This window comes from Myotis brandtii, unplaced genomic scaffold (genome assembly GCF_000412655.1).
Source record: "Myotis brandtii unplaced genomic scaffold, ASM41265v1 scaffold112, whole genome shotgun sequence".
In the NCBI taxonomy this organism is placed as follows: Eukaryota; Metazoa; Chordata; class Mammalia; order Chiroptera; family Vespertilionidae; genus Myotis; species Myotis brandtii.
The window spans coordinates 14,360,919-14,386,766 of record NW_005353838.1 but is presented as its reverse complement, the minus strand read 5'-3'; the positions used below and the strand labels follow the sequence as shown (position 1 = coordinate 14,386,766).

Sequence of the window (25,848 nt, the reverse complement as noted above, 5' to 3'; positions counted from 1 at the left end):
TCTATGCAGTCTCCACCTTCGGTCCTTGGGTATCAGGGTTCTCTCCTGTGAGTTTTCCATTGATTATTCAGGAAGACTTTCCGTATTTCAGTTGTAATTCCAGCTTGTTCCTGGGAGCATGTCCGTGCAGCATCCTCTACTCTGCCGCCACTTTTAATCTCCTTTCTTAAAGATTTTTAATTGATTTTTAGAGATAGAGGAATGGAGAGGGAGAGAGAAACATTGATGGACTGCCTCCAGTATGCCCCCTACCGGGGATTGAGCCTGCAACCCGGACATGTGCCTTAACCGAGAATCCAACCAACAACCTTTTGGTGCATGGGACAACGCCCAACTGAGTCATACTGTCCAGGGCTAAAAGTTATTTTTAATGGGTAAAGAAGGAAGGTTTTGAACCAAAAGTATGAGAATTGTACCTTTAAGAAGTTACCCTCAGGGGCGGTTCCTTGGATAGATTGTGAGTAATCGTGATGTTAACCCTTGCTGAGCCAATTTCCGTATAGGAATGAACTACCTCCCCGGGTTGTGAGGACCGTGGAGAAAGCACAGCTCGGGGCTGACCATAGTGAACCTGGAGAAGTGAAGCTGGCAGAAAGCAGAGGCTCAAAGTTTCATTTAGAGTCATCATGTAAATTTACAGAACTGGGACCTTTAATTGATGCTGTATTTAAATCAATACTTACCTCATTTGTAGATAACAACTACCAGTGTCTGATTATCCTCGTCCATTGAAATCACTGGTACAATAGGGGTGTGCTCACTAGGGTTTGTGAGGTAATGATGTGAGATGTGCTTTATGGTTCTTCCTCTTGATCACTAATTAGATTAAAATACTTCTCTCTGTGGAAGGTCATGTGCTGTAGTACAGAGAAAGGGAGAGAAATCTGTGAATCCAGAGTGGAGCCCATGATGTGGGCTTCATTGTGTGATGTTTGACACTTATTGGTGGGATTTTAAACTACCAAAGGTTAGTCAGTGGCCAGCTTTTTAAAAAATATATTTTATATGTTTTTATTCATTTTAGAGAGAGGAAGGGAGAGAAAGAGAAATAGAAACATCATTGGCTGCCTCCTGCACACCCCCTACTGGGGATTGAGTCTGCAACCTGGGCATGTGCCTTGACTGAGAATCAAACCATTACCTCCTGGTTCATGGATCTCCGTTCAACCACTGAGCAGCACTGGCCAGGAAGTGGCCAGCTTTTTGATCTAGTAAAATCTTGATTTGTTTTCAGTTGATAAATGAATTCTGTGGTTTTGAATATATATATATATAACATATATATAAAATCTGGGGGGGAAGAAATCTGGCCTCAGCTCTGGAAAGTTTTTTTTCTGAGCAATAAAAGAAGCCACGTGGAAGCCATGTGTCACCTGCCCTGGCCCATATGCAGTTGTGGAGCAGAAACACTCTGCTTCAGCCTGTCAGGGGTGAGGTGTCTGAAGTCAGCCCTGGCGCAGAGGAGGGGTGTCTCCTCCTCGGCTTAGAGAGCAAGGTGTCTAGACAATTTGTAATTATTAGGGTTAGGAATTGATACAAGTTGTAGCATTTCTATTATCTTATCTGGAAGTTAGTACTGTGGAAAAGTGCTATTTGGTAGTTAAAAGAACAGTCTGGGACCTAGTTTGGGTGTGTGAGACCGCACCCATGGTGTGAGCACCCGTGCCTTTGCTTAAAATACTCAACATTTTTAGAGTGGGCTTTTCCTTCTTTTTCTCTAAGAATTGCAAAAGCTTTTGCTTGAGCGTGTGGCACATAGGAGGACAGATTCTCAGTTGTGGAGTTCCATGCTAGAAGACTACGTTGCTATTTCAGTAAAAAACTAATGTTCTCTTTCTGGCCAGGAAAAAATAGTCAAAATTCCAGCAAGCATCATAGCCAGATGTTTGTCATTGCTCCTACATGAACATCCTAAATATGGCAATAAACTGCCTCAGAACTTATTTTGGTCTGATCTCAGGAGAAGAAGTTAGTAATTCAGCATCTGAAACTCCAGGATAATATAGGCTTTCCACAGGAGTTCTGTGTGTTTCTAGTGCACACAGCTATTATGTGACTCTGCCATGGCCTTTGAAACCTGTCATTTTGTCTTGGGCAGTTTATCTGTTCCTTTGCCCCTGATGCCCAGAAATGTGGCCCAAGGCAGAGATGTGGATGTTGTTATTCTTAGTTACTTCGTTGTGGTACCAAGGCTCCCAGTGCCAACTCCCCCTCCCCACCCCACACACACACACAAAAACATGCACTCACGCACACCTGTAAGGTTGGTGTACACAATCTATGTTAGGTGACACAGTGACAAGGAAGTTCTGCTAGCAACGAGATCCTACTGATCTCCATGCCAAACAGTCCCACCACCATAGCTATGTAGTAGAGAAGTCATTTCAGGATCTCAGCAGAGGGGTATGGAAATGAAACTTGCCAGTTGGGTCTCCTGGCTGGGGATGGCACCAGGCTGATTTAGAAACTGGGGGTACAGCCCTAACCGGTTTGGCTCAGTGGATAGAGCCTCGGCCTGCGGACTGAAGGGTCCCAGGTTCGATTCCGGTCAAGGGCATGTACCTTGGTTGCGGGCACATCCCCAGTAGGGGGTGTGCAGGAGGCAGCTGAATCGATGTTTCTAACTCTCTATCCCTCTCCCTTCCTCTCTGTAAAAAATCAATAAAATATATTAAAAAAAGAAAGAAAGAAACTGGGGGTACAGAGGCCAGCGGGAATGGACACTGAGCCCAGCCTTCTTATTCTGCAGTGGGAGCTCGAGGGTAAACAAGGTACAACAGAGCCCTTGTTGCTCAGAAGAGAAATCACACAGGGAGGGGACTTGGGTAGGAAGGTGGGAGGGGTGAGCCTCTTCTCAGGAAAAGTGTTCATGGACAGAAAAGCACCAAGGACACGACTCTGAACCAAGCCTGTCCAGGGCCTGGCCCAGAACGTGGTGTGGACAGGAGTGACAGGGAGGTGGTAAGAATCAGGGTGGTCCTGGAAGTGTTCGGAAGCTGCCGCTGCAGGGTTCTCCGGTAGAGGAGACATGGGCTTAGAAATGCCAAGATGATGCAGGCTGGGCCTGAGTCACCAACGGGAGCAAGATGAGGGCGGAGTGGACACATGGAGGGGCCTTGCCGTCTCCTCGGAGGTCTGGGCTCTCATGCACAAGGGCAGGGTGGCCACTGCTGTGACCTCCCACAGGTGCCAGTGTTGTCCCTCTGTGATGCTGTCCTCACTTTCACACAAGTGGGTGGTGCACCCAGTGTCAGATGCTGCATTGCTAGCCAAGGAGGCAGTGAAACTCCTCAGCCTCTGACTCCTGGGCTGCAGTCATTGCAGGCTTTTATTTTTAGAGATTTTGACGAGTTGTTAAAGAGAAACATGAAAAACATCTGTAGGTGCTTCCAAACTGTTGTTACTGGAATGGTCTGTGCACATGTGTTGTGCATTTTTGTGTCTAATTTTGTAGATCACATTCACCACAGTGGCAGAGGATCCCAGCCCTTCCTTCTCCAGGGCTTTCTCTGCCGACAGTGGAAATCAGAGAAGTGCTCTAAGCCCAGCTTATACCCCTGTCTGGAACTGACAGCCTCCTCAAAAGCTTCAGTTTAGTCTCCCAGCATATTTCATTGACAAATCTAAAATATCTTTTTCTAAAATAAGTCTAATGTTTCTGACTATGAAAAATACATTTTTCTTAGTGTTCTGTTTTCAGATATTCATAATGTTTCATCATAATTATAACTTTTTTGTTTGGTCCTTCCTAATATGTGCCCATGTGCCTTTTTGCATGTGTTGATATTTGAAACTGGTAAAGTCAGAGTTTTGTAGCAGAAGAAAAGCCATTTTTTCCCTATTAAAATAATTTTCAGTTAAGACAACTCAGAATGACTTTAAGGCTTTAGACATTGCTATCCTTCTGGAAAATACGTTGGAACATTCATGTTAAAAATACTAAGTGAGCTCTTTTAAATCAAATTTATGTTAAATCAAGGATAGTTAGCTCTATAGCTGTTTGCTTCTGGCTTTAACTTATCTCAAATCTTGCATCTTTTAAAACCATATAAAATAATAGAAACATACTCTAAATGTGGTTAAGGCAAATTTCATTATGAAATGAAATGCTGAATTATAAATAAGTACTAACATCATGTAACTTGTTATTATATTAACATAAAGAATGCAAACACCATAGAAATCCACATCTGAAACCTATATGTTCATGTTGACCAATGTCACCCCAATCAATTTAATAAATAAATATTAAAAGTTAAAAATAAAAAAAAAAGAACACAAACAACCCTGGCTGGTGGAGCTCGGTAGTTAGAGCGTCAGCCCATGTACCTACCTTGGTTGCAGGCTTGATTCCCTGGCCCAGTCCGGGTGAGTGCGGGAGGCAACCCATCAGTGTGTCTTCTCACTTCAATGTTTCTCTCTCTCCCCTCCCCCATCCCCTCCACTCTCTCTAAAAAATCAATGGAAAAAATATCTGCAGGTGAAGATTAAAAAATAATAAGAATTTTTTAAAAAAAGAATACAAACAGACATCTTGAGAGAGTCTGATAAACTCTTGCTAAGAACATAGGCTTTGACAATGGGTCTTCAGTTGTTTCTTACTCGGTGGAACCCAATTTGGAGAGAACTAAGAGCACTACAGGAGGGCAGACTTGTTCTGGAAAATTGTTGCTGTAACGTTCTAAAAAAAATTTTTGTTGCTGTAAATTTTCTGCAGTTTAGAAATTAATGCTGTTACTTTTAATTATTCAAATCTACTAGATTTATACTGTCTTGTGGGGGCTTTTTGTATTTTCCACCCTAAAAGGTATTTGTAATGTATTTTTCAAATTATAAAATTAATACAGCCCTGGCTGGACTTAGTTGGTTAGAGCGTCATCCCAATATGCCAAGATTTTGGGTTCGATCTCTGGTCAGGGCACATACAAGAATCAACCAATGAATGCATAAGTGGAACAACAAATTGATATTTCTTTCTCTCGTTTTTTCTCTCTCCCCTTCTCCCCCTCCCCCTCTCAAAATTGTATATTCCCTGGTAGTCAACTACTAATTTTTTAAGGGGAAATCTGTAGTTATAAATCATAAAAAAGAGAGTTTCAAATAGCCTATTAGTCAACTGGAGGTTTTTAATTAAACTATAGGGGGAAAATTATGAAGGAAATAATCCAGAGAGACCTCCCCTCCTTCCCAGTATAATTATAAAAATAATTGCAAATTTCCAAACACAATAAAATTTAGAGGGAAGGCAGGGGAGCGGGGGCGGGGGAGGGGGGGATGGAAGAGGGAGAGATCAACCAAAGGACTTGTATGCATGCCTATAAGCGTAACCAATGGACACAGACACTAGGGGAGTGAGGGCACGAGCGGAGGGATGGGGGGAGGTCGGGGGCAGTGGGGGGATAAGGACACATATGTAATACCTTAATCAATAAAGAAAAAAATAAAAATAAACAGCAGGTTTTCCTGTTGTATGAAAAAGGAAACTGAGGCATAGGCACATGGTTAACACCTGAGTCACAAAGAAACAGATGGAAAAATTGGGCTATACTTTTCTCCTCCCTCCAATTCTTGGCTGTCTCCACTTATTCACACTGCCGGTAATTAGAGATGGCAAGTGTCTAAATCTCCATAGTCGCCAAAATGTAATTTCAAGGCTGCTCTTTTATACTAATAAAGATAAATTTTCCCTAAAAAAAAAAAAATTAAAAAAATTCTAAGTAAAATACAATCCACTGATATGTTTATTTATAGGATCAAATTATCCTCCCTTTGCTTTGTCCATCTTTTTAAAAATATGTTTTTATTTATTTGAGAGACAGAGGAAGGGAGAGAGAGAAACATCAATCAGCCGCCTCCTGCACTCCCCGCACTGGGGATGGAGCCTGAAACCTAGGTATGTGCCCCTATTGAGAATCGAACCCGAGATCTTTCAGTTTATAGGGTGAGGCTCCAACCTGAGCCACACCATCCAGGGCTAAAGAAAATATTTAAATGTCAGAACCAAGTATCAGAAGGAATTGAGATTTTTTTCTCCCCCCTTCAATAAATACGTAAAGATTGAAGGAAAAGTTTTGGCTCAGAGAACATGTACACTCACTTTCATTTTAGGGTAGTGTTTATCAAAAATACTTAGCAAGTGTTCCCAGTGTTTCTAGGAAAGGTAGTAAAATGGAGCATAGATCTTGGCTGTGAAAGCCCAGGAGTTTGGTTTGCATTTCATCCCTCTACCTGCTCCCTCTTAAGGACAGCCCAGCTTCTATGATCACCAGGGGCAGTGTGGCTAAATTCCACACAGAGTGGCATAAAATCCAGTGAAACCTATCTATCTTCTATATATATAAAAGGCTAATATGCAAAGTGTCCCCTTGGGAGTTCAACCTGATACAGGGAGTTCGATCGCTCACTATGACTTGCACTGACCACCAGGGTGCGGCGCGGAACAAAGGAAGGCCCGATGGGCCCTGATCACTGGCCAGACCTAGGGACCCTGCCCATGCACGAATTTTGTGCACCAGGCCTCTAATACATAAATAAATAAAAATTTAAAATACACTGTGCACTGAAAACTATAAAACTGTTGAAAGAAATGAAAGAAGATCTAAATAAGTACAAAGAGATCCCTTGATCATGGATCAGAAGTCTTACTATTATTAAGATGGTGGTACTTCCCAACTAAAGGTGATCCCTGTCAAAATCCAAGCTTTTTTTTTTTTTTTTTTTTTTGCAGAAATCAAAAAGCATTTTAAAATTTATCTGGAAATGCAAGGGACCTAGAATAAATAACCTAAAACAATCTTGAAAAATAAGTTGAAGGACTCACACTTGCTCATATCAAAACTTGCTCCAATGCTACAGTAATCAAGGTAGTGTGGTACTGACATCAGGATGGCCACACAGATCAATGGAATAGAGTTGAGAGTCCAGAAATCATTACATTTATGATCAGTTCATAAAAATACAATGAAAAAAGTGCCAAGCTGATTCAGTGGGGATATGGTTCTGACACAATTGGATCTTCATACACAAAGCATAAAGTAGGACCCCTACCTCACACTGTACACATAAACTAACTCAAAATGGATCAACAACCTATATGTCAGAATTAAAACTAGAAAACCCTTAGAAGATGACCTAGGAATAAATTTTCATGACCTCAGGTTAAAGAGTGCTTTCTTAGATATGAAGCAAAATCACACATGACAAAAGAAAAAATAAATCAATTGGACTTCATTAAAATAAAAAAACATTTGTGCTAGAAAGAATACTATTGAGAAAGTGAAGAGAATGAGAGCAAGTTATATATCTGATCAGGAATTTATATCTAGAATGTTTTTTAAAATAACAGACAACTCAATAATATAAAGACAAGAAACCCAGTTTCAGGTATTACCCAAGGCCACATGGCTAGAAAACGGCACAGGAGCTCTCACACAGTGATCCTTCTTCTAATGGGTGCTGCCTTTTCTTCTTTTTCTAGAGTTCTTATATCTCTGCTTTGTGCTCTTGTATTTCAGAGGCAGGTGCCTTATTAACTATTTTTTAATTTCATGATGAAATTTTGGTCACAGTTTCGTCTGCTAAAGAGACAACATATTTCTACTGAGTGTGCATCTGACATTTGTTGTTTTTCTGTTTCCTCTTTTTATCTTGAATGTCTTTGAATATTTGCAGTGATGCTTCTATTTGATTACCCATTTTTGAATTAAGTTGTTCATGGTTTGGCTATTCTAAAGGAGGTTTTGTGTGGGTGGCTGATTATAGACCAGTTGAAACTTGAAATGTAGCTAATGACTCCAGGCTTATGTGTGAGTTAGTTTGGCTTTTATTTCTTCTCAGCCAATGGAAGGTCCCTCAGCGAGGTTTCTGCCCTGCGGTTTCTCACTGTCCCACACAGGTATACCTGCCTGCTGTGTCTTCCTGTGGTCCTGCCCCCTGTGCTACTATACCAAGCCAGGCTGATCCAAGCTGGGACTCTGCTACCTGAGCTTCTTCCCTCAGTTTTGCAGATGAAATTTAGGTTTAATTTTGCAGGTTATGCCATTGTCCATGGCTCTTTGTGGCTCCTGCGGAAATTGTGCCCTGGCACTGTGCGCTCTGGTTCTGTTGCTGTCGGCACACCTCCCTCCAAATTTGCAATTTAGGATGTAACCATGTCCTAGTTTTGCTGAAAATGGAGTTCCCTTTTTTTTCTCCAACTGATATTCACATTTTTGTTTCTTAATTTGGCTTTTGGTGTGTTTTTTGTTGTTGTTATTTTTAATAATTCCACAAGAGATTGAGGAATGATAATTTATGGAACCCATGACCTTTGAGAATGCAGGACGATGCTCCAATCAACTGAGCCACACTGGCCAGGGACCACTCATCACCTCTTAATCTGGTATTCAGGCCTCCTAGTGAGGTTTAATTTCAGCAGTTATCTTTCTTTCTTTTTTAATATAGAGAGAAATAGAAACATCAATGATGAGAGAGAATCATTGATCAGCTGCCTCCTGCACACCCTACACTGGGGATCAAGCCCACAACCCGGGCATGTGCCCTGACCATGACCTGCTGGTTCATAGGTTGACACTCAACCACTGAATCACGCCAGCCAGGCTGCAGTTATCTTTTTATTTCCCCTTTTTATTTTTTGGTTCCCCCCAAAGTCCCCACATTTTATTAATACATTGATCTTTTCAAGAATCTTAATGTATTAAATTTTCTTTAGTGTAACCCATTCACACTGTTCATTGAAAGTTCATTTTTCTGCATTTGGTTGCTGTCTTTGTGTCAGAAGTTTGGTTTTCAGTATTTGGTTGTTCTGGGTTGTCTGTGTACTTTTGGAATGAGGTTTCAGACTGACCAGTACTGGTTTTATTGACCGTTTTTTTAAACTGATAAGAACAGATGTAAACACTTTATCTTAGCCAAAAGGCTGAGAAGTGGTCATTGACCATTTTAAAAGTGTGATTTTTGCCCTGGCTGGTGTGGGTCAGTGGTAAAGCAATGGCCAGCAAACCAAAGTGTTGTAGGTTCGATTCCTGGTCAAGGGCACATACCTGGGTTACAGGTCCATCCCAGGCCCCGGTGAGGGTACATGTGGGAGGCAACCAATCCATATGTCTCTCACACACTAATGTTTTTCTCTCTCTTTCTCTCTGTCCCTCTTCTTCCCTTTCTTCCACTCTCTCTAAAAATCAATGGAAAAAATGTCCTCAGGTGAGGATTAAAAAAATAAGTGTGATTTTCCCAGGCAGGCTTCTCTTGTGAAAGTGACAACTGCCTTGGCCGCAGGGCCCAGGCTGGGTGAGTGGGTAGGGCACGCTGACAGACAGGTTTCCTTTCTGTTGGGTGTGTTTTCACAAGCAAGGACAGGCAGACCGACCAGAAGCCCTTGGTTGATGAGGAAGGAAGGAAGCAAGCAAGGAATTGCCCAGGAGGCTGACGGCTGAGCTGAGACATCTGTTTCCCTTTGTCCCTGAGGCTCAATTAAAGACAAGGATTACTCTAGAAATCAATGAGAAATATATCCCTGAGTGAGGATTAGAAAATAAAAAATAAAATAAAATAAAAGACAAGGGATAGCCCTAGCCAGTTTGGCTCAGTGGTTAGAGTGTTGGCCGGTGGAATGAAGGGCTAGTTCACTTCCAGTCCAGAGCATGTACCTCGGTACCTCGGTTGCAGGCTCAATCCCCAGTCCGTCAAGGTGCATGGAGGAAGCCAGCCAATCGATGTGTCTCTCTTGCATCAATGTTTCTCTCTCTCTGTCTCTCCCCTTCCCTTCCACTTTTTCTAATAATCAATGGAAAAATTATCCTCGGGTAAGGATTAATAACAACAACAAAAAGACAAGGAATAAAAAGTAGGTTCTCGAGAAGAGACCAAGATGGCGGCATAGGTAAACACCGGAGACTGCTGCCGCAAACAACCACTTCAAAAATACAACTAAACTTCCAGTCCAGAGCATGTACCTCGGTACCTCGGTTGCAGGCTCAATCCCCAGTCCGTCAGGGTGCATGGAGGAAGCCAGCCAATCGATGTGTCTCTCTTGCATCAATGTTTCTCTCTCTCTGTCTCTCCCCTTCCCTTCCACTCTTTCTAATAATCAATGGAAAAATTATCCTCGGGTAAGGATTAATAACAACAACAAAAAGACAAGGAATAAAAAGTAGGTTCTCTCCCAACTCCTAAAACTTATCAGAAATACCAGATTGTGCCCTGGCCAGTTTGGTTCAGTGGTTGGTGTGTCAGCCCACAGACTGAAGAGTCGATAGTTCACTTCCGGTCCAGGGCACACACCTCGGTACCTCAGTTGTAGGCTTGGTCCCTGACAGACCTGGGCACCTGTGAGAGGCGGCCAATCGATATGTCTCTTTCACATCAATGTTTTTCTTTCTCTGTCTCCCTCCCTTACATTCTCTAAAAAAATCAATGGGAAAAATATCCTCGGGTGATGATTAGCAAAAAAAAAAAGAAATAGCAGGTTGCATGTTTGGTCCTAGTATCTGACATGTCCCATGTCCCATGCTTGTGGTGGGGAACGGGGCCTGTTCACTCTCATGTATCCTGTTCCATGTGCTCTTGCCCTTGTCATGGTGCCAGGAGGTCTCGCTGGTCCTTCCGCATGACCAGAGCAGATTTCATGTGTACCTTTCTGCACTCATGTCCCCATCTTCTCTGCACCCACTTGATTTAGGAAGCTCATTACCGATTCTATCCCCACCACTTGTGAGAACTGCTCAATGAACTTGGGGACTCCGAAGGGAGCTAGCAGGACAGGTGCCCACATGGACCTCTTCCACTCTCAGACCTCATCAGGTCATGCTGAGCTTTTGTACCATTCTGGGTGCTGACTGCCTGAGCTGACATATAGCAGGCCGGCCGCTGGAGATTAGGAAAATGCCCCAGTTTCAGGACTCTTCTTTCCGGGGTAAAGCTGTTGAGGCTCACAGATCATAGGCATTTTCCAGGGACTGGTCAGGAGACAAATTCACCAGTTATGTGAACTGGAAAATGAATGGGATGAATGGCTGAGGAGGAAGGAAAGCACTGAGGAATCCAGGGCCAGTTCTGACCAGGGAGGTGGAGATGGTCACTGCCCACTGACAGGACTGGAGTTCTGGGAAAACCCCGGGGGTTGGGGGGCACTGGGTCTCCTGCATTCAGCTGGCGACCTGCTGGCATCTGTGCCCAGAGCTGCAGAAATGGAAAGGCTTATTTTTGTGGACCTCAGTCTCACAAAGCAAGGCTTGGGGTGGTGGGCTTGGAGAAGCTGCAACGCCTAGAACACGGGCTTCCCCACATTCACGGGTTCAAGTGTAGGGATTTTCATTGTCCTATTTCCTTATGTCATTGAAGAGAAACCACCGTGGAAGAGCCGAGTGCCCACAGACCCACTGATGAGAAGTTCGTCTTAGACCCATATCTTACGGTGGAGGTGATCTGTATGCGAGTGGATCTGCAGTCTGAGGGCTGCGTGGGGTACATCCCTCCCACCCGATACAGAACCCCCAACAAGCAGAAGCAACATTCACAGCTGTGCTCCCAAATTCAACACCAGTCTCTGTGGCTGCAGCATTTCAGGAATATGGGAGAACCTAAGAGTTGAAAGTGTGCCAGAGAGAATGAGACGCCCATCAAAAATGTTGGTGACCTTTCAAAGAATCTAGAATGAATGTAGCTACAGTCTCCTACAAGCTCCCATGCTTAGTTTCCTTCCACAATGAAATTTTATAAAAGGAAATTTGGGCTGATTTAATTATTAGAGAAGAAAAATCTTAAGCAGTGAAACTAACTGTAGAGATATGCATTTTATAACAGGGGAGGCATCTAGATAGAGATGTTATAATTTGGCAAATGAAGTAAATGGACACATGAAACAAACAAGTTGAAGGAAGAAATCAAGCTTTTTCAAGAAGGATTTTCCCACACTGCTTAAGACAAAGAATAAAGAAGTACTTTGTTAGCTAAGCTTTTGTAGCCCATTCCCATCCAGACACAATTTTTAATGGTATTTTTGTGGATATAAACCTTTAACAATATCCTTTGTGTCTAAGCTGACCAACTGGGGAAATGGAAACACTGAACAAAAAAATCTTGGTTTTAAGCTATATTTTGTGCATTATGTTCTTGGTGCTGCTTCTCCTGCAGCCAGCACTCGAAGCACAGTGCTGACTTGGCGGCTGCTCGCTGCAGTGGGAAATGGCTGAAGGGGCAGTTTGTCTTCGTTTGTGGGACCTGTTGGTGACACCAGTGCCTCTGCTATCTGTGAGGACTTGCCATCCCCATTCAGGGACAGTCTCATGTCATCCAACCATTTGCTACTTTGGGAATATACAGTGGGTAATGCAGTCCAACTGATGGTGAATTTCTGCACTTTTAGGAAGAGAAGGTAAATTTTAAGTACAGATATGAGTGGGTAGAAGTGGACATGTGACAAAACAAGAGACACTGAGGACAGAACTGGCTGCAACACTTAATTAGTTCCAGTCACAATGCCCCTGTAGAAATTAAGAGGAATGAACCTGTAAGAAATTATTTTGGCAAGTAATGTTGAAAAATACTCCTGCCCTAGCCGATTTTTCTCAGTGGTTAGAGCATTAGCCCTCGGACAGAAGAAGGGTCACGGGTTTGAATCTGGTCAAGATTACTTACCTCAGTTGCAGGATCAATCCCCGGCCCGCGGGTGTGTGCAGGAGGCAACCAATCGACGTGTCTCTTTTACGTGGATGTTTCTCTCTCTGTCTTTCCCCCTCATTGCCACTCTCCCTAAAAATAAATGGGAAAATACGGATGTTTCTCTCTCTGTCTTTCCCCCTCATTTCCACTCTCCCTAAAAATAAATGGGAAAATATCCTTAGATGAGGATTAACAAACCAAAAAAAACTTTTAAAGTTTGGTATCTTTAACTTTCATTATAGAAAAGATAGTAAGTTTTCATACTTTTTGGCAGGAGAAATTAGTTACCACTTGCCATTTTGAGTGACATGCCCCGTCACGGAAAGCAGGGGCTCTGTCGCATCTGCTTTCTTCCCATTGTATACACTGGATGGGCACAGAGTCCTGGATGAAGGGATTTGGGAGGGTGTCAGCTCTCTCAGCCAGTTAGAGATCTGCTCTGGGATGCAGACATCAAATTTGGAAACTAGCCTGGCCAGGCATCATGCAGAGCGTTATTTCATTACATCCCCATCAACCCTTCCAGGTAAGAATGGTATTTATTTTTCGAATGAGGAAAACCCAGGCTCGATTCCGGTCAAGGGCACATACCTCAGTTGCAGGTTCGATCCCTGGCCCTGGTTGGGGCGCATGCAGGAGGCAACCAATTAATGTGTCCCTCTCATCATTGATGTTTCTCTTTCTCTCCCTCTCCCTTCCTCTCAGACGTCAATAAAAATGTATTTTTAAAAAATAAAATTAGCCCTACCTGGTTTGGCTCAGTGGATAGAGCATCGGCCTACAAACTGAAGGGTCCTGGGTTTGATTACAGTCAAGGGCACATGCCCGGGTTGCGATCCCCAGTGGGGGTCGTGCAGGAGACAGCCAATCGATGATTCTCATCTTTGATGTTTCTCTCTGTCTCTTTCTCCCTTCCTCTCTGAACTCACTAAATGCATCCCCCAGGACATCCCCCGAGGGCTCCCGGACTGTGAGAGGGCGCATGCTGGGCTGAGGAACACCCCACCACCACCACCCCCAGTGCATGAATTTTGTGCACTGGGCCTCTAGTTTTAACATACCAGTATATATACATATATATATATTTCAAAAGAAAAATAAATAAAAAAAATCAAACTGTTTCTTCTAGTTTAGTCTTCTTTAGGTTTGGAAATAACTGGTGAACATCTTCCTCAAATTCTTTACATACTTGGAAACTGTACTTAGGTCACTGCCGGGACAGGGGGCCTGTTTGGAAAACCATTCTTGGCCTGCAGCCAGAATCATACCTCATCAGCCCATCACAGTTGTTCTTGATGAATTGCTCATCTTTTATACGTTACATCAGATTGGACTTCATTATTTATAGTCATGACCAGAGGTTTTGTCCAGTTATTAAGTGATTTGTTCATTCATTAATCTGAGTGCCTACCATGTAAACAACTCTGTCCTTTTTTTATAATTTGAGTTGAAGTGTCAAGAACCGTATAGCATTTTATCCTCAAGGAAAACTCATTGAAAGTCTCTACATGTGTGGAGATTTGTTACTATTGGACAAAATTCAAATTATGGTTCCTGCTGTCCCAAAACATGGTCTAAGAAATTCTCTCCTTTTTTTTTTTTTTCGTTCAATCCTTTGTAAAATGATTTGTTTATAAAGTAAACTGGATGGATGTGTGTTTAGTGTTGTGGGGTCATGGAGAGCAGTGCTCTATTCTCTGGAAAACTGAATTTCTGTGCAGTGACCCACAGCCAGTGACTCAGTGCCACTATGTAGGTAATGGACCAGACTTGTGTTTTTGGGTGTTCTGTTTTGGGTAACCATTTTAAAGAAATCTTGACAAGCTGAACTGTGTCTGGAGGGGACTGACCAGGTGGGATTTGGGCAGGTGGAGGTTGGAGAGACCTATTGGCCAAAGGCAAGTGTTCTTGTCAAGCAGAACCATCAGTGAGAGGACCGGCTGCTGTGTGATGAGTGAGCTGTGTGGTTTTCAAGTCTCGGGTCAGTGACACCTCAGAGTTTAATGTGAAAGGTGGCAGTCAGTTTTCAGGAACTCCAAGGGCTTTTTACCTATTTTCCTTGTAACTACTTGTCAAGGTATAGTTTCCACAGTAAAATGCACATACCTTCCCCGAGCACCCGGGTGGATTTTGCAAGTGTGCCCCACGTTGGTACCACTGCCCAGGTTGGGGTAGGCAGGCTCCCTGCCAACCAGTCAGTTGTGATACCCCTCCCTCTGCTACCGCAAAATGGTTTTGCCAGACCTTGAGTTTCATATAAATGTCATCAGAGTGTATACTCTGTGAGACCTGTCTGCATTGCTGCCTGTTGTTAACACCTTATGTCAGGTCTTCTTTATTAATTCACTTAGTAAATCAGCGCTCATATGGAGGATGTGCTGTGTTCATAGATTGAAAGACATTGACTCTGTCTCTCCTTTATTTAGGCTTTAGCTTCTCTCAACATTTGTTTCATACTTTCCAGAATAGCAGACTTCCAGATCTTTCTGTGTATTCCGAGGCATTTGATTTCTTTTTCTTTTCTTTTCTTTTTTTTTTTTTTTGCAACTGTAAATAGCAATTTTTAGTTTTCACTTTCTAGTTGTTTATTTTAGTTTATAGAAATGGAATTGCTTTTTGTGTAATAACTTTATATCCTGTTACCTTGCTAAATTCATTTTTTAACACCCTTAGTTTATCTGTGGATTCTTTTGTTTTCAGCTGCTAAGATTTTGTATTTTTAACTTTTTTTAACTTTCTATTTTGAAGAAATCTCAAACTTGGGGGGAAAGCAAAAATAGTACAAATAATTTTTTTCTGAAGATTTGACAACAAACTGCCAACACTTTGCTCCAACATCGTAATCCTGTTGGTGTGTTTCCTACAAACCAGGAGGTTCTTCATCAACATCAGTCAGGACTGTAGCATAGATCCATTCCTACTGTCAGGTCCTCTGTGGGTCCCACTAGTGTCCTTCATAACACAGGGCCCAGTCCACTGTCTCTAGTGTCCAGCCTGTGACTTTCATGACCTTGACATTTCTGAAGATCACAGCAGTTACTTTGTTGACGAGTCTCAGGTTGACTTCACTGTTTTCTCATGATTGGATTTCGGTGTTATGGACAGAATGTTTGTGTCACCCAATATTCATATGTTGAAACATACCCACCAATGTGATGGTTTTAGGAGGTGAGGCCTTAGGTAGGTGATTAGGTCATGATGGTGCAGCCCTTGTGAATGGGGTTAGTGCGCTTATAAAAGGGACCCCAGAGAACTCCCTGCCCCTTCCACCATGGAGGACACAGGGAGAAGGTGCCACCTAGGACCCAGGAAGTGGGTTGGGTCCTCACCGGACATGGAATCTGCAGGCACCTTGATCTTGGACTTTCAGCCTTGAAAGCTATGAGAAATAAATTTCTGTTGTTCATAGGTCTGTGGTGTAATAGCCCAACAGACCAAGACTCAGGGCTGGCACAGAAAGGATGCTGGGTTCTCACTGCATCTGGTCATGTGGCATACAGTTTCAATTTGTCCCATTTCTGGTGATGTTCATTTTGACTGCTTGGTTGAGGTGGTGCCTGCCAGGTTTCTCCACAGTGAAATTACTCTTCCTCCCTCTGTAATTAGCACTTTGTGAGGAGGTTCTTAGAAATCACATGATCATTTCATTGCTCCTCAGACTCAGTTCATTCATTGCTGTATATCAGTGTGGACTAGTGGGTTCCTGTCTATCAGTGGATTCTGCCCACTGTGTCACTCTCTCCTCTGAGGCTCCGTTTGTCCAGATTTGACACGTGGGAATTGGTCTGTGTCCTTTGACGCATCTCCATTGATCTGTGAGTACCGCCTTACTTTGTGGTGCAGAACGCTCTGGTTCATCTTCCTGCTCCAGATCTGGCATCACCCCATCCTCTAAGGAAAGTGGCAGGTGTGAGGTGGGTGCACTTCTTTCTCTCCAAGTCCTGCTGACCAAGGACCTCTTCATGGACAGGTGGGGGCTGTGTCCCTCTTCTTCCAAGCCACCCTCCCATGTACACATACGCTCTTGCTGTCTGGCATCCATCCCATCCTGGGCTGCTTGTCTCTATTGCCTTCCCCCCAGTCCCACCCACTCCCTCACTAGGGAAAGCCCTCAGTCCACCTGGGTTCCCACATCCTGCACTTGGCCCTGTGTATAAACAGTCCCCTACCCCCATACTCAGCCTACTTTTTTACTTTTTAAATGTTTTTATTGTTTTTAGAGAGAGAAGAAGGAAGAGAGAGAGACATCGATGTGAGAGAGAGACATCGATCAGCTGCCTCCCGCACGCACCCCAATCAGGGATCGAACCCACAACCTGGGTATGTGCTCTGACCAGGAATCGAACTGGCAACCTTTTGGTATACATAACACAATGCTCCAACCAACTGAGCCACATTGGCCAGGGCTATTTTTTTATTTATTTTTTTTAATGTGTAGCCCTAGCTGGTTTTGCTCAGTGGATAGAGCGTCGGCCTGTGGACTGAAGGTTCCTGATTCAATTCCAGTCAGGGGCACATGCCCAGGCTGCGAGCTTGATCCCCACTGGGGGGTCTGCAAAAGGCAGCCAATCAATGATTCTCATCATTGCTCTTTCTAGCTCTCTCTCTCTCTCTCCCTCTCCCTTCCTCTCTGAAATAATAAAAATATTTTAAAAAAATTTAAAAATGTAGAGACTTAAAAAAATAGGTTAGTACATGCTCATGATAATACATAAAGAAGGTTATGCAGTCACATGGTTCATTTTTCTGAATCACCAGCATTGTTGTTCCTGTGCTCCCTCCCAAGAGTCTCTGCACTTCCTCACATGCACATCAACATATCTATTCTGTGTTTATATCCCCCACTCTAGGGTTAAAGTAAGGGTTAGGTTTAGTGATAAGGTGATGGCTAGGATTAGGTATACATCGTGGGCACTGCTCTGCACCGTGCTCTTTTTCTACGTTAGTCATAGGGAGTAGCCTTGGTCTAACTGCCCTTCGTGGCATTGGGTGTGCCACAGTTCATTACCTGTCCTGTCCTGGCGAACTTAGGGTATGTTTAATCGTTTGCTATTGGAGGCATTATTGGAACAGGTCTTACTTATCTGCATGTTTTTGCACCTGTGAAATACTTGTTAGAAGTGGGGTTTTTAAGAGAGTGGTGTGGATGTGGACATTTAGTAGATAGTTTCTGGCCTCCACAGGGTTTGCTCCAGTCAGCCCTGTGGACAAATGAATGCCTTTCCCACACTCCCCAACACGTGCATTCAGACTTTGAGTTCTGCCAACCCAATAGACAAAACATGGAATTTCAGCTTCATTTTTATTTTCTTACTAGAGGCCCAGTGCATGAATTCATGCACAGGTGGGTTCCCTCAGGGTGGCCTGCGAAGATCGGGCCCCAGCTCACGCCCCCAGCCTCGCAGCCCCAGCTCGCGTCCCCAGCCTCACAGCCCTGCCTGGCACCCCACCTTGGCCTAGCGCCACCCCCTCACCTGCTCCACCATCCCACCTGTGGGGTGATCAGTTGGGTCCAGGCCCTCTGCCCAGCTAACCTCAGCACCTGGGAGCCGGGTGGTGGCCCCATCCCTTGCGCTGCCACTGTTCACCATCTGCAGGGCATTCGGCAGGGCAGTCGAGCCCCACTCACACCCACCATGTTCTGCACCACCCCTGGCGGTCAGCACACGTCATAGTGAGTGGTCGAATTCCCGGTCTCAAAAATGACTGCCCAAGGGGACAATTTGCATATTAGGCTTTTATTATATAGGATATTTCATGATGTGTTTGTGTATGTTTAAACATCATTTAGTTTTCTGTTTTGTGAACAGCCTGTTCTTTTGCCCTTTTTAAAATTCAGCTCTTATCTTGTTACTGATTTGTGCAGTTTGCTGTGTTTTAAGGAAATTAGCCCTTTGTCTGTGATAGGAGCCATAAATGTTTTTCCCTATTTGTCTTTGAAAAAGTCTTTTGAGTTTACAGTGCTTCTTTCTTGGGAGATGTTTTTGATCTTCATGTTTTCAGTCTCTCAAGCCTCCTATTACGGCTTTTAGCTTCTGGAGTGTACTGAGAATGGCCTTCTCCCCACCCAGAATATAAAACAAAATTATCTCATTGCAGCACTTTGATGAATAGGCATGTTTGTGTTTAAATGTTTTACTCATCTTGAAATTATGATATGAAGTAAGTCTACAACCTTATTTTTTCCAGATGGATATCCAATAGTATTCATTGAAAAAAATCTGTTTTTCTCCCACTGATTGATTTGAAATGTCACTTTTATCAGACACTCCAGTATCTTATATATTTGGATATATTCCTTCACCTCCTATTCTCTTCCATTGATTTGTCTTTGTAGACATGTACCAGTGCCAAACATTTCAATTACGGTTTCCAACAGTTTGAATATCTATAAGGCTAGTCCTCCCCTATTTTTCTTTTTTCAGAATTTTCTTGGCCATTTTTGCATTTAAAAAATATATGTCAACTATAGAATCAGCCTACCAGGTACCTCAGAATCCTGTTGATACTCTTATTAGGACAGCAGATTATTCAAGAAAACCTGATGTCTCTTTGGGGAAGTTTCTACCTGGGAACATGGCATGCCCGCCACCTCTTCATGCCTCTTCACTGTCCCCCTTTTCTCTCTCAGAATAGTGATTTGTAAATTATCTCCATAAAGCTTTCTTTTAGTGTTAAATTTATTCCAAGTTCCTTCAACTTTTTGTTATTGTTACAATGTGGTTATTTCTTCCTTTCTGTCCTGAAAATGGTGGTTAATTGTATATGTGAAGGCTGTTGATATCTGTATAAGTTTTTCTCTCCACCTAATGGAATTCCTTCTTTTCCATAACAGTTTTCTAGTTGATGTTCTTGGATTTTCAAAGTTAATTATTGTATCTGCAAATGATAGTTTTGCTTCCCCTTTTCTGATTTTTACCCCTCATTTCTTCTCCATGTTGATGTCAGTTAATTCAGTAGCGGTGGAGTGTGCTTTGGGAGTGACCCGTCTTGTTAGATGGTAAACAGTCATATCTCTTTCCTATTTTATTAAGAATTTATACCAAGAGTGGAAGTGGAATTTTATCAGATGCCTTCTCAGCATCTCAGATACTGGGGCTCATCATAGGATTGGTTTTTTTCCTACAGGTCTAGTAATATGATGTAGTAATAAATCTTCTAACACTATATGTTAAATTATCCTCTATCTTTTGAATAATTGTACTTGGTTATGGCTTATTATTCTTTTAGTTGTTGCTGGATTATGTTTGTTGATATCTTAGTGGGGATATTTTTATTGATATCCATAAATGGAGATGTTTCTATAGGCGGGGTGTATGTGTGGATTTGTTTGGAGATTGGGGGTTCTTTTTCAGAAAAAAAGATTCAGAAAGGATACCCCACTACAGTGCTTGGGTCAATTTAAATAACATTGGAACGGTCTGTTTCTATATGGTTTATAAAAACACCAGATTTTGATGGTTTTGTAAATGTTGAATATATATTTCAGGTGACACAGAGAATTCAAAATTCCTTTTCTTACCTGAACATAGGCTAATTGACTTGCGAAAACTTTTTTAGTTTAATAAAATTACTCCAATTCAGGAGGTTAAACCCACCTACATAACATACATATGTCCATATGTGTATCCATCCATGTTGTGAGTATGTGTGTATTGGGGATATGTATGCATGTGTGTGTTCACATGTATGTATTATACATCTGTATGTGTGTGTTATACATATGCACATGTGTTTGTGTGTTTCATGCATATGCATGCAAGTGTTTGTATATATGTGTTGTGTTATACATATGTGTATGTGTCTCTCTGTGATTCTTTGTTACAACAGATGCAGGTTTTATTCCTTCAGATAAGAATTCTCATTTTAGGAGAGTAAGCACTTCTTGGGTATACATTTAGAAAACTTGGTGGTTAAGCCTAAAGAAACAGAGTGTCCTTTGGAACAATACACACACCCTTGCATATAGTATTTTTTAATTGCGGAAATGACATGTCTATTGAAAAATAATGCAGACATTACAGAAGTTCATAAATAAGGTAAAAGTAAAAGCCCTGACCACTCCCCATCTCCGTTCAGTCCTTTCACTGTGGCTACCTGTAAAGATGCCAGGTCCAGCCTTCCGGACTTGTTTCTATTGTATGTAAACAGGGTGTGTGGGTTCTGGGAAATGGAATCATATTTTCTATACTGTATAGACATGGAAACATTTTTTCTTGACTAAACTGTAGCCCTGGCTTTATTCTGTGATGGTATATGCAGGGTTCTGTGTTCTTTTTAAGGGTTGCACAATTTTCAGTTATGATTGCACCATTGTTTAATTTACCAGTTCATTACTGAGTTTGTCCTGATATTTAGCTCTGTATATTTGTGTGAGAATATCTGTAGGAGAGCCCTCGCTGGTTGCTCAGTGGTTAGAGCATTGGCCCATGGACTGAAGAGTCACGGGTTTGATTCTGGTCAAGGGCAAGTACCTCGTTTGCAGGCTCAATCTCCAGCCCTGGTCGGGGCCCATGCAGGAGGCAACCAATCAATGTGTGTCTCTCATATCGATTTTTCTCTCTGTCTCTCCCCATCCCTTTCACTCTCTAAAAATCAATGGAAAAACTATCCTTGGATGAAGATTAACAAAACAAAACAAAAGAATATCTATCTGTAGGAGTAATTCTAAAAGTAGAATTGCTGAGGCAAAGGTATTTTATACACTTTAAATTTTGAGGTGTTTTCAAACGAGCCCAGAAGGTCATGTGAACTGTGGTCCCAGCAGTGTGCGCGGACATGGCTGTGTTCCTGCTGTTTTACTTCATTAGTTATTAGAGGGCTGGAGTGCCCTTTGTATTTTCTCACTCGATTCATAAAAGCAGTATGAGATAATGGTTGGTTTTTTTCAGTTTGGTTCTGGAATGTAACTTTGCTCAGTGTCTTTCTATTCACTGAGCAAATCAAATTTGTCATTCTTTCCTTTGTGCTGATCTTAGGAAGACTTTATTTACCCCAAGATTATAGAAATATCCCCCTTGGTTTTGTTCTAGTCTTTAGTCCACTGGAATTTAGAGCTGATTGCCCCACCTCATTTGAGAATGGCCCATGCTCTTCTCATAAGCGTGAAGTGCCGCCAAGTAACTTATTCACTGGGGTTTTGTGCAAACATGGACTCTGAGATCCGCCTTTTTAGTAAATATCAAAATTTGATAAAATGTTCACCGAGACTAAAAATGGTTTCTGTAGCCCTAAGTTTACAAAGAAATATGACTAAAGACACTGAGAATGTAAAATTGAAGGAATTTTTTAGCTTTATTTAAATGGTGTCAGTTTCTGAGCACAAAGAGCCCAAGACTCATTTTATTTGCTTTGTGACAGTTCTTAGTTTATTTTACTTTTTATTTTTTTGTTAATCTCCACCTAAGGTTATTTTTTTCCATTGATTTTTTTAGAGAGGGAGAGACAGACACAGAGAGAGAAACATCCATGTGAGAGAGACACATCAATTGGTTGCCTCCTACATGCGCCCCGACCAGGACCCCAGGACCAGGGATCCAACTTGCAACCCAGGCATGTGCCCTGGATCGCAGTCGAACCCAAGATCCTTCAGGCCAACACTCTATCCACTGAACCAAACCGGCTAGGGCTACTTTGTGACTGTTCTGAAGCCCTCCTAGAAGAAATGTGAAATAAGAAGTTAACTGTAATAAAGTTCGTGTGCAGGAAGTAGCCTTATGCTACACAGTGTTTAAAGTCTTTGTTGTTAAAGTCATATAATCCTCTACATGCTTTTTCTCACCTGTCTCACCACAGCCTAAATGTGACGGCCAGGTTTTATTGACCCAAGTGTGGAGGCGTTTGAATCTGATAGAATGTGACTACTTCGGGTTGGAGTTTCAAAACGTCCCATCCTACTGGGTAGGTGCTTCTCATTCATTTGGAAATAGCTCTGGGTATGTTATAGGACCCTCCCCACATCCACGGGTCACCGAGAGCCTTTGAGTATGACTATAGTTATTTTCTTGTTTGTAGCATACTTACTAAATAGAGAAGTTATTTTCATGGATTTGCTCTCTTCTTAAATCCTCTTTAGATTTGGCTTGAACCTATGAAACCCATCAGTAGGCAAGTACGAAGTAAGTCCTTTTTTTTTTAACTCCTTAAAATTCTGTTCACTCAAAGTGCTTTGTTTTTGTTCTTGACTGTTCAAATCTGAGGCATGATGAGTTGTTCCCTGTCACCATTCTGGACAGCCATGAGGGGTGCTCCCGCAGCAAATGGACCTGGAGGTCACAGTGCCGTTTAATTTTGGGGGGGGGGGGGGGGGGGGGGAGTCAGTGCTTTCACTCTGGTTCTAGGTTACTTGCCTCGCATTTGGAAGCAATATGCAAAAATAGGTATGCAGTTTCTCTTTAAGTTATGAAATGACACTGAGGTTCTTTCTTTAATTGGCATTTTAATAGAATAGTTAATACCATTCTGTAACTATAAACATAATTGTAATTGTAAACATGATTATTTTTTTAGTCTCTTAATTAATTTTTTTAAATGTAAGGCATGTAGTAATGCTTCTTAGTTCTTATGTATTTATATAGGATGAATTCACCTGGAACTTCCTTAGTACTAAACTGAGGAAGAAAGGACATGAGGAGTAACTTCGTTATTCACTGATAAGCTAAGGCCATTTTGGTTGCCATAACATTTTAACAAACAGTTCCTCTTTTTTTGGTGAAAATTACATGGTTATGATATTATAACATTTCAATAAAGCTGAGATACTTAGATGAGCTAATATATTATGTTTTTTTTAAACAATAATCAGGTTGTTCCAATTCAGTATAGTGAGTGATGACAACATTTTTCTTTCAGTAAATATGTAAGGAATTCAAAAATAATTTTTTATTATTACTACTTAATTATGTAAATACCTTAACTTTTTAACATAAAAATATATTTAAAAATTTTAATGTGCAATTTCCTGCATTTCTTCAAGTTGCCTTGAGTAATCTCCATTTAACACAAGAGTTTTAAATATTTTCTTTACTGGTACTTAGGACTCATAATTTCATGCATAGGAAATTTCTTAAGATCTCATTTGGAAAGATTTGCTTTAATAGTCCATTTGAAAGTACTAGCTTAACTATATCATAATACATGGAAAGATAACAACTACAATACAGAGAGATGGCCTTATATGTGACATTTAAATTTTTTCTTTTTATAGGGCCAAAGAACGCAATGCTTCGCCTAGCAGTAAAATTTTTTCCACCCGATCCGGGTCAGTTGCAGGAGGAATACACACGGTAAAGAGCCTGTTCTGAACTGAGGCCACTATCAGCAGGGCCTTGAATTCACTTGTGTTTCCCACAGCGCCTGGCTCATCAGATGTTCAGGGCATATTTATTCAAATAATGAATGAATACACATAAAAACTGTAATCCAGTATACACATAAAAACTGTAATCTGTATGTAGTAGTGAAAAGAAGCATTCTGACAGTTAACCCTTGCACAAACACAAATGTGAATGGGAATTGGAAGAAAGGTTTATGATACAAATTTGAGAATAAAAAATAGGGTATTAGGATATGGTTGAACAGGTATTCTCTAAATGGGCATAAATTTATACATGTGCATAAAGTTCTTAGAAATTTTGCCCATATATTTACTAGTACTTCTTTAACAACAAAATACACTTAATTAGGAGAAGTACCTAGTATGCGAGACCTCATGAATAGGTAGGGCAGACACTTCTGGTGACTTCTTTTCTGCAGCTCTTGAATTCATGCTCGATTCTTTGCAGAAATAATTGAAAGAAAATATTAAAAGTTGTTTCATCTGGGCAATAGGATTATGGAAGATTTTTCCCTTATGTTTTATGTACCAATTTTGTAATGAGAATAAAGCAACAACCTAAAACAACTCACAGCCGAGGTCAGGTGTGAGCTGAATAGGACAACTGTTGAACCCTCGGACAAAACATGGACTTGTCCTAGATGTCTTAGGAACCTCTCTCTGCGGTTTTCACAGGTAATTTACCATCAGAAAAGTAGACTGCCAGTGTGAGGCAATGTCCGAGATCCCATTTGTTTACCTCTCGCTATATAGGTGAGGAAATGACCCCAAGGATGACAAAGAGTTTTTATGGTACAGAATGTATCTCAATGGCATATTAAATACCTGACACCAAAAAATCCCTTTTAAGGTAATAGCTTCTAAATATATTTAGACCTTGAAAATGATGAATAACATAAAGTGTTACCTAATTCAGCATCCTGGGCCCAAGCCATGTTTATGCAGAAGGTCCTTGGTTTATTCATAAAAAAACAGTACTCACTTGGGATAAGAGAAAAAAAACGTTGAAATGAAGCTCTATAAAGTAAAAGTAGCCCCTCACTCCTTGCACCACATTCTGCCCAGGAGCTCTGACCCCACATGTTCCAGGTGAATTCCCAGCAGTGCACAGCCCACCTAGGGCAGTGGCAGTCTGTGCATATGAAACCCTAAGGGGGATATTGTTACCTGCACATCCATAGCCTGCATGGACATCTTTCCCTATTAGTATATATATGGCTGCTATCTAATTTATTTAACCATTCTTATACATTAATTCATATTTAGGTTATTTCCAATTTTTCTCTCTTATAATGTTACAAATAAACATCCTTCTCCACATATCTTTGTGAACTCTGGAAATATTTCTGTTGGAATTTCCGGGTTAAGGGGTATGCACATTTTTTTTCCTTTTTATTGAATATATTGGGGTGACACAAGTTAATGAAATCATACAGGTTTGAGGTACATGATTCCACAACTGATCATCTATACACTGTATTGTGTGTTCATCACCCCCCAGTCAAAACTCCTTCCATCACCATTTATCCCCCCTATACCCTCCTCCCCCTCCCCCCACCCCTGGTCTCTCCAGGGGGTACGCACATGTAAATTTTAAGTGAATGCAGTACATTTTAAGATATCACACTAAAATGTGAATTCCGATGGGAGGAGAGAGTGTTCATCTTGTTCACTGTCATATTTCCAGATCCAAGAAATCTGGAATACAATCTGTGCTCGGTAGTTATCCTATATAATAAAAGGGTAATATGCAAATCGACCGAAAGGAGGAATGACCAGTCGCTAACGTGCACAGTGACCACCAAGGGGCAGACACTCAATGCAGGAGCTGCCCCCTGGTGGTCAGTGCACTC

The 25,848-nt window shown here is 41.7% G+C and overlaps 1 protein-coding gene across 4 annotated transcripts in view; it reads left to right on the top strand.

Moving 5' to 3' along the window:
* FARP2 (FERM, RhoGEF and pleckstrin domain protein 2) overlaps window positions 1-25,848 on the top strand; it is a 92,827-nt gene that overhangs the window by 19,172 nt on the left and 47,807 nt on the right. For all 4 annotated transcript variants that reach the window (XM_005857683.2, XM_005857682.2, XM_005857681.2 and 1 more), the window contains exons 3-5: window positions 22,456-22,560; window positions 22,736-22,778; window positions 23,867-23,945. In XM_005857683.2, coding sequence (XP_005857745.1) covers window positions 22,456-22,560; window positions 22,736-22,778; window positions 23,867-23,945 — 227 coding nt within the window. The remainder of the gene's footprint in view (window positions 1-22,455; window positions 22,561-22,735; window positions 22,779-23,866; window positions 23,946-25,848) is intronic.